The sequence below is a fragment of the Callospermophilus lateralis genome, chromosome 13 (genome assembly GCF_048772815.1).
Source record: "Callospermophilus lateralis isolate mCalLat2 chromosome 13, mCalLat2.hap1, whole genome shotgun sequence".
In the NCBI taxonomy this organism is placed as follows: Eukaryota; Metazoa; Chordata; class Mammalia; order Rodentia; family Sciuridae; genus Callospermophilus; species Callospermophilus lateralis.
Window position 1 is genome coordinate 79,964,546 of NC_135317.1, and position 12,462 is coordinate 79,977,007.

The 12,462-nt window shown below is 37.3% G+C and overlaps 1 protein-coding gene across 3 annotated transcripts in view; it reads right to left on the reverse strand.

The window, feature by feature from the left end:
- The window catches only part of Ipo9 (importin 9), a 44,606-nt gene that overhangs the window by 20,371 nt on the left and 11,773 nt on the right, over positions 1 to 12,462 (reverse strand). For 2 of the 3 annotated variants that reach the window (XM_076872807.1, XM_076872806.1), the window contains exons 4-13: positions 12,149 to 12,350; positions 8,043 to 8,131; positions 6,572 to 6,658; positions 5,288 to 5,407; positions 5,094 to 5,194; positions 4,853 to 4,911; positions 4,149 to 4,300; positions 3,307 to 3,405; positions 1,064 to 1,170; positions 535 to 674 (exon numbers count right to left, since the gene is read on the reverse strand). In XM_076872807.1, coding sequence (XP_076728922.1) covers positions 535 to 674; positions 1,064 to 1,170; positions 3,307 to 3,405; positions 4,149 to 4,300; positions 4,853 to 4,911; positions 5,094 to 5,194; positions 5,288 to 5,407; positions 6,572 to 6,658; positions 8,043 to 8,131; positions 12,149 to 12,350 — 1,156 coding nt within the window. Of the gene's footprint in view, positions 1 to 534; positions 675 to 1,063; positions 1,171 to 3,306; positions 3,406 to 4,148; positions 4,301 to 4,852; positions 4,912 to 5,093; positions 5,195 to 5,287; positions 5,408 to 6,571; positions 6,659 to 8,042; positions 8,149 to 12,148; positions 12,351 to 12,462 lie in introns of those variants that run through there. The other variant, XM_076872808.1, reaches the window with a different exon arrangement.

A 12,462-nucleotide genomic window follows, 5' to 3' on the forward strand; every position in this document is an offset into this window, starting at 1 on the left:
TGTATCTGGACAAAATATCTTTATTTATTTATTTTTATGTGGTGCTGAGGATGGAACCCAGTGCCTCACATGTGCGAGGCAGGTGGTGCTGTACCACTGAGCTACAGCCCCAGCCCCCTATTTATTTATTTATTTTTACATGACTGAGCTACAACCCAGCCCCACATTTGGGACTTATTATTAATGAAAGCAGAACTCAAGCCAGAGTTCTGAAGGCATAACAACCAGATTTGCATTCCATTCAAAATGCCAAAAGCAGCCATGAATGGAAGGGCTAATTTGGGAGGAAAAGCAGCAGTGAATGGAAGAGCTAATTCAAGGGAGGAAAAGCAATGGTAATTAGTCCCTTAGCAGGTGAATCCTGAACTCAGGTCTCTGGCCTATTTTAGGGGTATGAATTAGTTCAAACTCTAGGGTGCAAAGATTTTCATCCAAAGGACATAAAAATGCTTGGCCTACCTATTTAAATAAAATATAAATGAATTGATGATAGGTCTAAAGAGCTTTCAGAATCCTAGACATATTGAAACATACCTGAGAGGTTGAGGTCAGCAAGGATGACATTGGTTAGGAACCCATGCATGTCAAAATGGATCCTGCCATTTTTCACACTGTCCGTGATAATGGACTTCACTGAGCCTAAGGCAAGCATGCAGGCCTCATGGATCTTCCACCTGTGAGCGGAATAGCAGAGCCTGGTAAAACAAACTGCTAAAACCCACAAATATTTGAGAAAGAAGATTCAGAAAAGGGCATTCCAACAAAATCTGACCCAAAAGGGCAATTTATCTGCCCTTCTAATCTAAATGCTATTATTAAATTATACTGAAAAGAAAAATGAAATTTAATGACAGACTTCCCCCACCCCCCCAGTTAGAAACAATATAAAAGCCCTTCCTTTCAAGGATATTTAAATAGGGATAAAAAACCAAAAGCATTTTAACCAATTATTTTATGGTTGGGAAGAACTGCTTTAGAATAGATGACTCAAAGCAAGGATTTGTTTGTCTCAGATCTGAGGCCCCAAACAGGTCCTTAAATTACGTGTTTGCCGCTCTCTTACCAGTGCTCAGTGCCACTGCTTTTGGTTTGCTCAGCTTCTTGTAAATGCCTAGTGGCTGCTGCAGCCAGAGCTGCTGCACTCTCATTCTGGAAATCTGTGGCCACAGCCTAGGGAAAGAAGAGAAGGGCTAATAAATCTGTGTGTGCAGTCCAAGCATTTTAACTGTAAATTGCTTTAATCAGGACTGTTAGAAATGAATGGTTCAAATTCTTTCACATGTACACACTAAACTCAGATTAGGTGTATTAAAAATGTGACTGCAAGCTGGGCAAAGTGGCGCATGCCTATAATTTCAGCAACTTAAAGACTGAGGCAGGAGGTTTGGAAGTTTGAGGTCAGGCTGGGCAATTTAGTGAGACCCTGTTTCAAAAAAAAAAAAAAAAAAAAAAAAAAAAAAAAAGTGTGGGGGGCGGCCTGGGCTGGGGCTTTATTGTAGATCAGTGGTAAAGTGTCCCTGAGTTCAATCCTCCCCACCAAAAAAAGTGACTCCATTAGTTTATTTTTTTTAAAAGAAAGAACCATTTTTTTTTTTTTAAAGAGAAAGTGAGAGAGAGTGAGAGAGAGAAAATTTTAATATTGATTTTTTTTAGTATTCGGCAGACACAACATCTTCGTTTGTTATGTGGTGCTGAGGATCAAACCCGAGCCGCACGCGTGCCAGGCGAGCTTGCTACTGCTTGAGCCACATCCCCAGCCCCCTCCATTAGTTTTAAGGGTCTCTAATGGAAATAAAAGAATATTGTTTGTTTGTTTGATACTGGAGATTGAACCCAGGAGCATAGTAACCACTGAGTTATATATCCCTGATCCTTTTCTTAAATCTTGAGACAGAGTCTTGCTAAGTTGTTTAGGGAATTGCTAAATTGCTGAGGCTGCCTCAAACTTGTGGCCCTCCTAGCTAAGCTTCCAGATTGCTGGGATTACAGTGACTTGGCTAGGAATTCCTGGCTAAGAATACTTATTTTTCTACAGTGCATTTTAAGCCTAACTAGTTGCTTCCTTAGGCTATGTTCAGCAGAGCTAAAGTAAGAATGACAGATTCAGCTTTGGATGACAAAGGAGGAGATATTTATTCTCTAGGAACCTAATCACGGAAAGGTTACTCTATTAATTGAAAAAAAGTATAATCTTTCATAGGTGCCTTAAGAAATATTAAGTGTAGTGGCATATGCTTGTAATCTCAGCAACTTGGGATGCTGAGGCAGGAGGATTGCAAGTTTGAGGCCAGCCTGGGCATCTTAGTAAGACCTTGTCTAAAAAAAGAAAAGAAGTAATTATAAAAAGAGATTTCACCAAGAAACCTCCTACCTAATAGAAAGCAAGTGGCAGTTTCTTCATAGTGTTCCAGTCTAGAGAGAACTCCATGCTTTTAGTCAGTAGAGCAGAAGAAAACATAAACAGATGTTTGGATGTCCATCTCTGTTAAGAGTCTGTAAACAAGTCAAGATGGCGCCTGGCATTTTGCAGAGGGAGTGGTTTGTGAAGTAATGCAGGCGAGCCATTAAGTGTAGAGATTCCTTATTGGTTGACTGCTGTATCTAGTTTATGTTAATTAAGATAAGCTGTGTGGAATGTATATATACCTCTCTGGTCCTACAATAAACGGCTCCCACTCCTGCTGTATCAATCTACACAAGTTCCTTGCCCCCCCCCCCCCCATTATTTTGCTGCAGCCGGACTGCGGCACATCTCAGTATTTTTTGTTTGTTTGTTTGTCAACCTCTGGATTACACTATAGTCTTGACAAAGGCAGCTTAAAGTAAAATAATGTTCCTTACTTGACTCGTCTTACTCACTTAGCATGTTATCCTCTACACAATTTTTTTTTCTTTTGTACTAGGGATTGAACCCAGGGACACTTCATCACTGAGCTACATCTCAGCCCTTTTATTTTATTTTGGAACAAGGTCCTGCTAAGTGCCTAGGTTGGCCTTGAACTTGCCATCTTCCTGCTTCTGCCTCTTCCAGAGTTGCTGGGATTACTCGCATATGTCACTGCACCCAGCATCCTCTGCACAATTCTTGTATCTAATATCTACTGGTGAATCAAAACTAGTAGAAACAATTTTGGAATTTCTGAGTCTCAAGCTTCATTTGAAAAGCTCTCTTGTATTCACAAAAATGTCTGAGATAAAGCTGCTCAACAGTACTGCTCACCTTGGGTTAGATGTCTAGGAAGAGGAGGAAACCCTCAAATGACGGAGGAGGATTATTTGGTTGAAGTATCAAGGTGACTCTCTTACCAGCAATAGGTCTTGAGCTGCAATTCTAACAGTATAGGAGAAAGTATCATCATCTTCATCTTCTACAAACTGCTGGGGGTTGGCTGTCCACACTTTAATCTGAAAAGATGTTAAAATTATGTTTTTGTTGGGCTACCAATCTGGTTCACATGTTCCTTCTTTTCATCAACAAACATATGAAGACTTTAACCTATTACTTAAAAAAATTATAAGCCTCAAAAAGTCTTTTTTTTTTTTTTTTTAAGAGAAACAAATTCTTACATTCAAGGTTTGTAGCAATGGCTACTGCTCTCTACCAGACCTCATTTTAGAATTTGGGAGATTACTTGCTGTTATTGCCACTTAGCTATTATTCTTTGATAAGTTAGTTTCTTGAATATAATAGGTCTGATGGGATACTGAATATAAAAATCATGTCAATTTCTGTGCTGTTTTCTATGAGAGGTATTATCTTATTCTTCAATGCTTCCCCCCCCCCCCCACTCCCAGTTTTAAAGACCAACAGGTGAATAATCTGATTACTACTTTCTATTATTTATATTGAAGGAACAGTTTCTCCTAGATACCAGGATCTTTGGTTTAGTGGTTTTTAACAGAGATTTTCCTAATGCAAAAAATGTTCAAAAAGCCCAATTATCTAATATAGGAATTGATTAAAAACTCCTCAATACCCAAGGATTTGGCAATAAAATGATGTCAAAACTTTCCCAGAACTTCACATGAAGTTATTCTCTTAGTGTCTACCTTTAAAAAGAAAGCATTTCCTTGATCAAGGCCTGCATTCACCAAAAAGCTGCACTTTCCAAATGCCTGCTGGTAACTTTCTTCCAAGTATTATTTACCTGCTCCTCAGTGATTTGCATGTACAGAATAATATAGTAAATCAACTCAGGCAAAGCTTTCTTAACAGTGCTTTTGAATTTGCTATTTTCTAGGAGGGCATGGACAAATTCAAAAATACTAAAGACGAGATTTTCAAAGCCCAGGACTTCACCTATAGGAAATACACAAAAGAAGAAGTTAGTGATAAGAAAGCAAAAGAAAAGCACATACACTGGAAATCAACTACATTATCTTTGTAAATTAAGAAATATTGCAAGCAGTTGCCAGTTCCTAAGGGAATTAGTAGAAGAGGCTAAAGAGTCAAAGAACTTTGAGGATATCAAATATCCTTTGATTTTTCAAGTAAAAAATACTGGTGAATCAAATATTAAAACAGAAATGAAAATATCATCATCTGGACTTCAAAATTAAACTAAACAAAACACCAGAAGTAGCTGGATTAAATGACTTTTAAGGTATCTCTTCCAAACTCAGAAATTCTATGACCTTATATGACTTTTGCAAATGCCTATGAAGAACAGATTAAAGATCGTCAATTTTCAATTCTTCACATCTAAAAACTGAAAGGAAACTCTATTAGAAAACTCACTTAGAAGAGTGAAGCTTCTGAGTTACTGCTTTTTTCTTTCTCTGACTTTTTTCTTTTTCCAGATCCCTTTTCTCAATAACTGATATTTCTGTCAAGATCAAATAAACTACATACCATCAGAATCCACGGGATCTTCTACTTCCTCTGTGTAATTCACTTCAGTCCTCACATAAGTATGATGAAGAGTAAAGAAATAGAATTTGGAGTCTGCTTTACATATATTCTACAAGAGAATGCTGTATATTCCAACACTAAGAGTGGACACTTAAAAGTGGAGCCCCATGAATATGAGACCCAAGGCTAGATTCCCAACTATAGGTGGTAGTGGGTTCCTTAAACTTTCAGGAAAGGATATAAAGCTGCACTCTCAGTTAGGGTGTTCCAAACAATAGGCAGAATCTGCTGCATGGAGGACACCATGTGTTTTGGGAAGTTTTTCACCAGGGCTGTCACTGCCTGAAGTTAAGAGAAAACACCCAAGAATGACATAGGAGAAATCAATGATTTCAGCCTATCAAGCTCCAAATCTCATAGGCAGTAAATGTTTACCTTTAGGACCTCCATCTTAAACCCACTGTCTGATGTGGGGCCATCTGGTATCTGGAGAGCCTGAACAAAGGCCTCTGTGAACTGCTGCACCACTGGAAAGATCAGGACTTTGGCTGCACCCTGATAACAAAAATCAAAATCAATGCTGACAAACCTCTAATGGATGGCATCAATAACCACATCAAAAAGGGAAACTTAAGGTATCTAAAGCTCTAGTTAGGCCGAGGAAGGAGGATTGTAAGTTTGAAGCCAGGCTAGGCAACTCAGTGAGACACTGTCTCAAAATAAAAAATAAAAGGGCTGTGTGTATAGCTCAATGGTACAGCATCCCTAGATTTGATCCCCAGTACCACTAATTAGAAAGGTATAGGTATCAAGTCATTGGAGGTTGTTTTTCAGTATTTCATGTTTTCTTAACTACTACTTGTAGTTCTTCCTCACATCCCTGCTAAAAGCTATTATATAAGGCCACCTGTTCATAACAGCTTCTTTTTTAAAAAAAATTTTGTTCTTTTTAGTTATATATGACAGTACAATATATTTTGATTTTTTTTTTTTGAGAGAGAGAGAGAGAGAGAGAATTTTAATATTTATTTTTTAGTTTTCAGTGGACACAACATCTTTGTTTGTATGTGGTGCTGAGGATCGAACCCGGGCCGCACGCATGACAGGCGAGCACGCTACCGCTTAAGCCACATCCCCAGCCCAGTACAATGTATTTTGAACTGGTGCTTTTTAAAAAGATATTTTTAGTTGTAGATGGACACATTATCTTTATTTATTTTTATGTGGTGCTGACGACTAATCCCAGTGCCTCATACATGCTTGGCAAGTATTCTACCACTGAGCTACAACCCTAGCCCCGTAACTGCTTCTTGAATTCTCTTGATCAGTATTTATCAGCTAGCTTTGTTTCATAAGAGGATCATAAAATGTAAAAAAGTTCTAGGATATCTCTAATATGAAAAGGATATAGGGTAAAGTATTTAAAGAAATAAGACTGAAACAAAAGGAAACTAATCTATAAATTTAAAAATTTAATTCAAATGTTAAATCTATCTAGCATATTGGTTAGTGTGCTTTCTAATTCTGGTATCATGAAATGAGACACTGCTTTGGAAGGCATTAACTAATTATGTTCTATCATCCTATACACAGAACACATATTAAATCGCTCAATTTAAGTTTTTATAGGTATCCTACATATAGGATGATGGGACATAATGGATTAATAAAAACTTAAACATAAGCATGAAATATGTTATTTACCAAAGGCTCACTTACCTTTTCTAGCTCCTCCATGTTACAGATCATATGGGCACAAGTGGTAAAAATTTCCACAGCTCGGGAACGGGTTCGAATACCATATACCTGGAAAGCAGTTATGGCACAGACATGAGATTGGAATGTAATGAGGTGTGAACCTATGACTTGAAGTAAAACTATCAATCCTTACATCAGATTGGATCCCCTGGACAGATAGGAAATATTATTGTTCATATCTGAGACAGACATTTACAATTAAGAATCATAATGTTAGAACTTATTGTAATTAACATTTTATATAAGCCTCTGTGGACTGATCTGGTTAAAATATCAAGCTGTATAATGTTTAAAATCCTAACATGGCCAATATATTTCTTTTTTTAAATATATGTTTATTTTTTAGTTTTAGGTGGACACAATGTGGTGCTGAGGATTGAACCCAGCGCCTCATGCATGCCAGGGGAGCACTCGACCACTGAGCCACAACCCAAGCCCCACCAATGTATTTCTTTCTTTCTTTTTTAAAAATTTAATTAATTAATTAATTTTAAATTTTATTTATTTCTTACATACATGACAATAGTGGACTGCATTACACTCATAATTATCCATTCACAGCACAATTTTTTGTAACTCTGTATATAAAGTATGTTCACATCAAATTATGCCATTATACATGAGCTCTTTTTTTGCATTACAATTCTTAATACATTTTTATAACACAATTTATCAAGCCCCACCAATGTATTTCTTTTTCCTTTTTTAAAAAAATATATATTTTTTAGTTGTTGATAGACCTTTATTTTATTTACATATTTAATGTGGTGCTGAGAATCGAAGCCAGTGCCTCACACATGCCAGGCAAGTGCTCTACCGCTGAGCTCCAGCACCAGCCCCTCTTATTTTTTTTTTGGTTTTTAGTGGTGCTTGGGGACTGAGCCCAGAGCCTGGCACATGCTCTATCAACTGAGCTACATCCTTAGTCCTCAGTGTGTTAATATGCACACTGTGGTTAAGGGCAGGAGGACAGGGTTAAAACATTATACACTAGGCATTCATATCTTCCTGTGAATGAGTTACCATTCATATACACATTGATCAAATACACACACACACACACACACACACACACACACACACTCCCTGAGTATATTTATGCATGAAGTGATAAGACTACTTCTAAGACCTTAGCTGAGGTAGCCAAGCTTAGGTAGAATACCTCAATGGGAGGTATCAATAAAGATACTAAATACTTAGAAATGAGCTATACGAAGATATATTTCAGTGATTTCATTGTTTTATCAAAAGACTACCCTTGTAGTTGTGAGTGAAAAGTCTATGGTTAATCTAGATTCTGATCCAGATCGTTGTCAGTTCCAGTCTTCAGATATATCAGTGAAATACACCATAAACTCCCATCTGAGAGGCAAAGCTGACCAGAGCCTGAACAGCCCTTTTTTTCTGAAATCATGAAGCTGAGATTTCATACCTCAGCCATGGTGAAGATCTTATACATCTCTGGAAGAATGACAGGAGCAACCAGTGGCATTTGTGTGTCTGTCACCTCTCGAGTGAACTCTATAAAGAAAAAAGTACTGTAAAAAAAAAATTAATTGCTCATAAAGATATTAAGTGTGGAAATTTCCAAACTGTTTCCAGATAGCGGTTCCTAGGCAGCACACAAATAAGGACATTGGCCTGGTGGCCTTAACTAGGGAAGAAAAGCATCGAGAATTACTGATTATTTGTTAGAAGAAGAAGAAAGAACAATATGGCCTTAAGGAAAATGAGATTAAGAAGCAAACCTTAATATAAATACTAAAAGGAAATCTGAAAGAGAACTGCATAAAAGTCTTTATGAAGTTAACCAGAAAATTCTGTATTAGTTTGTGTCCACCTGTCAACATTCAGGTGCACTTTGAGGTCTCTTTGTTTCTCTTTTTATTTTTTTCCCTTGGCAAGTTGTTCTGATGCACATAATAAAGTATGTTCAGATTTACTAGGCTTCAACTCCATTCTTTTAAAACATATAGTAGAATAAGACTTGAAGAAGGTAAGGGAAGTATGAGTCAGCTTTTTCTTTACTTTGAAAAACAAAAACCAAAAAACATACACAATGCACTAAGACAGCATAAAGGACCCTGGATTTCATGTTACTAAGTGGTATAATAAAATATAAGCCCTTGAGTTCCAATAAATGTTCACTTTATCTGATGATATTCCAAATTATTACTATTAAAATGAAGCTAATATTTGGAAAACATTTGAGAAGCCAGTTCAGGTAATTTAGTGAGACCCTGCCTCAAAATAAAAAAGAAAAAGGGGCGAGGGATATAGCTCAGTGATAGAGCACCCCTGGGTTCAATCCCCAGTACAACATATACACACTAATAAGCTTTATGAAAAATGTAGTACAACTTAATCCTACTAATAAAGTGACTTACTACATTTTTTCTCTCCCAGTAGTCTCAATTTATTTATACTTTATAGGTTTAAGTTAAAAATAATTTTTTTCTGAGGTCATTCAGCAAGTCAGGAAAACTCTGGGACACCAATAACACCTCGATTTCCAAACTTACTTGAGACTAAAGAAAACGTTTTAGTTTGTTGATCAAATATTTCAATTCTTTGCCAATATGTTTGCATTTCCTTCAAACCATAAAACTTAGTTCTCTTCCTACTTTTTTGGTGGTACTATGACTGAACCCATGGGTGCTATACACTTGAGATACATCATATATATATATATATAGTTGTAGATAGACACAATACCTTTATATATTTATTTTCCATGTGGTGCTAAGGATCAAACCCAGTGCCTGACATGTGGTAGGCAAGTGCTCTACCACTGAGCTACAGCCCCAGACCTCCAGTCCTTTGTATTTTGAGACAAGTTTTCTCTAAGTTGCACAGATGGGGCTAGAATGTAAGATTCTTCTAACTTGGCTTCCTGAGTAGCTGAGATTATAAGTGTGTACCACTGCACCTGAAGTTAATTATCTTTCATAAATGGATAAATTATTGAGAAGCCTCATTAAAGGGAGTCAGGTACACACTGGAGAAGTTGGGCACAGTGGCATGTGTTTGTAGTTCCACTTACTTGGAAGGCTAAAGGAGGAGGATTGCTTGAGAACAGGGAAACACAGCAAGACCCCACCTCAAAAAAAACCAAACCAAACCTAAACCAAACAGTACCAATAACAAGAAAGAAACACCCTGAGAGAATCAGTCCCATTGTCTATCCATGTACTAATGTCCTTCTATCTTTATGCATGCCTGAGTTTCTGCTGTTGGAACTTATACAGTCTACCCTCCTTTGCAAATATTTGGAGCACTGATTTGGGAATGAAGATTGGCTGCAATCCATTCCATGTCTGATGACTCCATTTCAAAAGTATAAAAATTTCCCTACCAGTTCTTTCCCTTGGCCGACAGAAAAGTGATCTCATTGAACAGTAATTTCCTTAGTAAAGTACAAGAAGGGCTCTTCAGCATTCCAATCAGGATAAATGTAAAACCATCCTTTTTCTTTGGGTCTGTCAGAAGCTGAAATTTATGATGGAAAATTAGAAGGGAACAGTCTTCCTTTCCATGGTAGAAAATACATGTTAACTCATAAACAAGGAAAAAAAAAAATACATGTTAACTGATAACCTGATGTTGTAAATAAAGAATCCTGAAAGTCTGCCACTGTGGTTCAGTGGCAGAGTGCTTGCCTAGCATGTGTGAGGCACTGGGTTAGATTCTCAGCACCACATATAAATAAATAAAATAAAGGTTCATTGATTAAAAAAAAAAAAAGTCTAATTCCATGAGGAGGAGTGTGAGAAGTCACCTGAATAATGAATTATAAAGGACCAGCATGGGAAATAAGGGAAGTAAAAATCTGAGCAAGGAACATTTTGATCTTTTTGGTAAGTCTGTTTTGTATCTGAGCTAAAATCTAAAGCTTTGTTGCAAGCAATCAATAAGAATATAATGGGTGGTTCAAAAAGGCAGCTGGAAGCCAGTGGTGGGGGAGGCACAGGCCTATAATTATAGCTATCAGGGACATTGAGGCAGGAGGATCATCAGTTTAATGCCAGCCTGGGCAACATGGCAATTTTTTTCCCTTCCCCTTTCTCAACAAAGAAAGAAGGGGAGGGGGAAGGCAGCTGGAGCATGAGAAGAGGGAGTTTTGAAATAGATTTGCCTTTGATATGGAATTGATATTATCTATTATCTACCATTAATATCACATGAAATAGTAAAATTCAGCTTAGATGCCATTTGCTAAAACTGAGATTCAAAGGGTGAATCTGGCAATTATAACCAGGTAAGAATACATTTCAGGTAAGTTGGCAAGTCACAGAGAAACAGATAAGATATAGATGGGATTTCCACGAACTTGTAGAACAGGGGAAGGACGATTTCTAACAGATGAGTACAAGATAGTGATAAGAATTTCTTTAAAGATTTCCAAGTGACTTCATTTAGTAAACTGGAAGCAGTGTAGAAATTGCAAAGGATTAAGAAACTTGGGCCACACTCTAGGATATATGAAAGTAGGTTCTGGGAGGAACTGACAGATTAATCAGAAGAGATATCCACCAAATCTCCCTGGAGTAAAAGCTGAAGATCAACCTCTTAGGAAGAAAAAAGGGAAGAGACTAAAGATTACATATTCTCTGAAATGGCTAAATGACAGGATTGTATAGACACATTAAAAAAAAAAATTTCTTAAATTTCTATAAGAAAATCCGATTTGACACGTCTTTTTTTTTCTTCTCTTTTTTTGGTAGTGCTGGGGATCAGTCTGAGACCTCACACATGCTAGGCAAAAAGTTCTATCACTAAACCACATCCCTGGCCCTATTTGACTATTCTTAACTTTGTCTTGGCTGCACTAAGCAATAAAACATAAGCCCTTGAGTTCACTTTTACCCGATGGTTTTCCACATTATCACTATAAAAATGAAGCTAATCAATTGAGAATATAACTGGCTAAATGGAAAATAATATATATTAATAATGATAAATCATAATGACTAAAACTTGCTGAGTGCTTACCACATGTTGGTTATTGTGCTAAACAATTTACAAAGATTAGTTCATTTAAACTACTAAATGCTCCTTCAGATAGACACTATTAGCCTCTTAATTTTATATACAAGGAGACTCAGGTTCAAAGAAGCTACATGCCATGTGAAGAGTAAATGTCAAGGTGAAGCCAGAATATGAACCTCAAATCTGACTGCTTAATCACCATGCTATTCCTGTATCCTTTCTGGCAGATTTCAAACTCAGGTCCTTGTGCATAGTAGGCAAGCGTTCTACTACTGAGCTATACTTCCAGCTTCCTGTATCCTTAAGTGGTTAGGTTTGGTAGTAGAAGTAGTACTATGCCAAATTAATTCTCTAGAAAGAACCAATGGAGCTGGAGGGTAGATGTAGAAATAAAAACTAGGAAAGGAATAGCACTCATAAAAAACTAGAAGAAAGAAGTAGCATTTGTAGCAAATTCTACTGATCTTGGCTACTCTATCATATAGCTTCTTGTAAGTGTTCCTGTCACTTGGAATCCAAGTACCAATACCAGGAAAAGGCTTCTGGTACCTGTCAGCACACGCATGGCTCCATGGACGGCATTTAAGTCTCCGCTCACCAACATCTCCATGAGCAGGTTGAAGAGTTGGGGCCAGGCTTCTGGCCAGTCCCAGTGAGCAATGGCTGACACTGCATAGGCCACACTGGAGCGCACTTTGCTTATCGATTCTCTCAACCCATTGGGCAATAGCTCCCGGATAACAATTTTTGCCTGTAGAGGAGGAAAGTCCACTTGCCATTAGATCAGGTTATAGGTGATCAGCAGAACCCAGTCCAGTTTGAAACTATGTTAGAAAAAAATATAAAAACTGCATAGCTGTAGA